This window comes from Lissotriton vulgaris, chromosome 7 (assembly GCF_964263255.1).
Source record: "Lissotriton vulgaris chromosome 7, aLisVul1.2, whole genome shotgun sequence".
In the NCBI taxonomy this organism is placed as follows: domain Eukaryota; kingdom Metazoa; phylum Chordata; class Amphibia; order Caudata; family Salamandridae; genus Lissotriton; species Lissotriton vulgaris.
In genome coordinates, this window is record NC_141695.1 from 500,430,634 (window position 1) to 500,434,646 (window position 4,013).

Consider the following 4,013-nt stretch of genomic DNA (forward strand, 5'->3'; position numbering starts at 1 on the left):
CACCATAGAACCGGAAGCTGTTGTGGGGGTCACACGTCTGGACACCTCTGGTGCTGCGGAAGGAGGCCAAGGTAAGAAGCATGGCATCGTAACAATGCAGCGAGTACTAAGTCCCTGCCCAATCCCCCATGCCAGACCCAGTGCCCATGTAGTGTTGCCCTAAACACATACCCTCACCAATGTGTTGCACCATGGGAGTTGTAGTCCATACATGAATGGGTGCATGCCAGAGCACAGAGATGAATACAGCAGCAAAGGGCCAATTGTCAGACTGAAAATGTTATTTATTGTGAGATGCCACTGCTATTTCCACATACTATACCATGATTATAACTATGCACTGTTTCACACACAGAAGCATCCCCCTACGATTCAGACGACAGTGTCCGCCTCGTCATCTCTGAGACGCCAGTGTTGTCAGAAGCCGAGTGCTCACATGGAGCTAAAGCCATGTCCTCCCCTTCACCACCACGGCGGTCGACACCTCCACCATCCCTGCGGTTCAAGACACCACCACCACCACCAACCTCGCGGTCCAAGACACCACCACCACCACCACCTCCAACCTCGCCTTCCAAGACACCACCACCACCACCACCACCACCAGTGCAGGCCACTCCGCAGAGCCGCAGAGCTGATGTTCCCTCCCTGCCCCTGATGGAATCGGATCACAGTTCAGCACCCCCAAATGTTCCACGCCAGGCTGTCGTCACTCCAACCAGCCAAACATCATCACGACAGCGCAACAGGCAGAGGGTTGTGACCCCGGCTCGTGGTGCTGCAAGACCAGTCGATCTGTCCGGAGGGTACGGAGTTGTGGAGACCCGGATGCTGCGTGTCCAGCGCCTGCAGGGGAGACACATGGGTGCCATGAAACTCTCCATGACCAAGCTATGCAACAAACTTAGCAACATGACAGACGCTATGCGTGAGCACACCACTGCCGTAGCTGCCGGCAACAATGAAATTACGCTGTGCCTGCAAGAACTCACACGTGCCGTAGTGGCAGGCCAAAAGAGTGAGCGGCGGCGTCACAGGCAGATCATGCTGGCAGTGACTTCAACCAACAAGGCCATCAATAAGCTCTGCAACAGCATGGCTGTGCTGTCCCGCAGGTCCGTGTCCCTGCAAGTGGACCTAGGTCATTACTGTGGGGATGTGGCAAAGGCCCTTGAGAGGGTGACCACCGCAGTGGAGCAACTGCAGCCTGGGTCAGCCAGTGTCAGCATACTGGGGGCGGAAGAGGGGAGTGAGGAAGCCTCCAGTGTCAGCAGCGTCTCCCTATCGGACACCAGCGGGAGGAGGCGCAGTGGCCGCAATGCAACTGCCACAGACTCCCATCGAGTAGAAGCCGAGGAGTCACAGGACAAGAGACTGGGGGTACGCGGCAAACGGAAGTGAACATGTGACAAAGTTACACTGTCCTTGGTGACGTAACCATGGCCAGGCTTAAGTGCCGCACGCATCACCCGTTCTGAGGACGGACAATTAAAGTTTGACTTTAACTGCAGCAGCAGCATGTTTTTGTTTTGTTTCTCTGCACCACTCAGGTGTCCATGCCCATTAAACCCTTGCAAATCGAGACCTGTTGTCAAGTCTCTCTCTTACCTGTCTCAGAAATGATTCCGTGTAATATATGTCCGCCTCCGTTGCCCTTCAGCTGTGTTGGGCACATGCGCCTGTCGGTGTTGGGGGGGTGGTTGCTGTGCACGCAGTTCATCCTCTCCGTCCACCTCTATGGGTATCCCCCTGCGTGTGGCGATGTTGTGCAGGATGGCACACACAGCAATGATCTGGCAGCAGGTCACTGGGTCGTACTGCAAGGCACCTCCAGTCTTGTGCAGTATACGGAAGCGGCTCTTGAGGATGCCGAATGTACGCTCAACCACATTCCTTGTGCTGATGTGTGCTCTGTTGTAGCGCTGCTCTTGTGGTGTCGCTGGGTTCAGGTAGGGAGTGAGTAGATATTCACGCAATGCGTATGCGCTGTCACCTGCAGGATGGGGAGAGAATGGTCATCAGCATGATTGTAAATATACATGTGGGGATGGAGTGGGTGGAGAGTACGTTGATGCATCAATATGTACCTAGTAGGTGTCCCTCTACAAATTCTCCGTTGATCAGGCGCCTGTGGAGGCCACAGTGACGGAATATGTAAGCGTCATGTGTGCTCCCGGGGAATTGGGCTACAAGGTCCGTAATGATGTACTTGGCATTGCACACCACCTGCACATTTATAGAGTGATATGACTTCCGGTTGCGGAAAATGTATTCGGTGGCTGATGGGGGACAGATGGGGACATGCGTGCAGTCAACACACCCTATGACATGGGGGAATTGTGCCACCTGGTAGAATTCCCGTTTGGTGCGGGTCAGCTGCTGGGAGGTTGTGGGGAAGGTGATGTGGCGATTAATTAATGTCAGCATGGCCTCTAGGAACCGGTGGAAGAAGCGTGATAAAGCGCTTTGCGACACGCCTCCAGTCTCAGCTATTACCCCCTGGAAGCTTCCAGACGCAAGCAGGTGCAGGCAGCATAGGACCTGCACATGGGCTGGTATGGCGTTGGTCCTACGGGTCTCGTGCTGCAGTAATGGTTCCAGGTCTGCTATTAGGCGCATTATCATGGCACGGTTCAGTATATACTTGTCGTAGACCTGTTCCTCGGTCTGCCCCAGCAAAGTGATGCGCACCCTGAAGATCCTGTCCTGGATCATCCTCCTGCGCTGGGCCTGGGCGTTGATCCTCCTCCTCCTAGCAAGCACGTACAGGGCAGCCATTTTGGTAGACATGTGGGGTTTCCCAGGGCTTTTTTGAAGGGTTACTGATTGTGAGCACCTGCAGTTGGGGGTTGTAATTTTTTTTTCTGTCCTTCCGTTTACTTTACCTCCTGATTGTGATTCCCCTTAATTTGCTCATTCTAAATAGCGATTTTGGGGTTTTTCGGTATTAGCGACTTTTCATGCATACCATTGCGATTCTTTATTACCGAATCGGTATTACCGAGGGCCGCTTTGGGGTTCGGTAATTCTGATTGTCTGTTTTGCGATTCGGTATTTTACCGCGGGAGGTTATTTGCGATTCTTTATTTTTTAACGATTCATTGTTTGATGCATAGCATTTTCTGGTTTTGCGTTCGGTATCGGCCTGTTTTACCGATTCGCTGTTTTACCGGGAGGTATTTCCGTTGATGCATCTTCCAGTAGGTTGTCATCTGAGGTTCGCCAGGATATGCGGATATGGATGGCATTCCTGGAGGACTTTAATGGCAGGATAGTGTGGCCCGGCCCCCCCCCGGCATCAGCAGAGTTGGGTTTATGGACAGACGCTGCTGGTAGTGTGGGCTTTGGTGCCATCCTGGGGACCAAATGGGTCACCCAGAGGTGGCCCGAGGAGTGGAGGTCGTGGGGTTTGACCACCAACATCGGCTTTCTGGAACTGTTCCCGATATGGGTAGCATTGATGGTGTGGCCAGAACACCTATGCAATCAGTTGGTGGTGTTCTGGTCTGATAACATGAGCGTGGTGGAATGCATTAACCAGCAAGCGGCACGGTGTCCATTCATACTGCGCTTGGTAAAAGAAATTGTGCTGCAATGCTTGAAATGTAATGTCGTTTTCAGAGCCAAACATGTGCCAAGGCGTCCTCAATAATGCGGCTGACGCCCTTTCTCGCTTCAATATGCAGGTATTCAGGGAACAGCTTCCTGTAGCAGACCCCTCACCAGCACATTTCCCAGCTGCTCTCTGGCATATTGGTGCCCCAGACTACCGCACCTCGTGGCAGCTAGCTTAGCCCCCAGGACCAAGACAGCATATGAAGGGGCGTTCTTTTCTTACCGTACTTTCTTGGGGCACGGGTGGGAGGTTAGCTGGGCGCAAGAGGACAGTTTTGTAGGTTATCTGGAATTGATGCACAAGGAAGGGCGCTCAGTGGCAGCAGCAAAAAGGCATAGGGCGGCTGTCTCCTTCTTCGCACAGGCCAAGGGCATGATGGATCCTACGAACACTTTTG

General features: G+C 53.2%; 1 protein-coding gene across 1 annotated transcript; it reads left to right on the plus strand.

Moving 5' to 3' along the window:
* The first annotated feature begins 450 nt into the window (after window positions 1-450).
* On the plus strand, window positions 451-1,401 carry LOC147701954 (uncharacterized). Its single transcript, XM_086928727.1, has one exon. The coding sequence runs from the start codon at window positions 451-453 to the stop codon at window positions 1,399-1,401; it is 951 nt and encodes a 316-aa protein (XP_086784853.1).
* The last annotated feature ends 2,612 nt before the right edge of the window (window positions 1,402-4,013 follow it).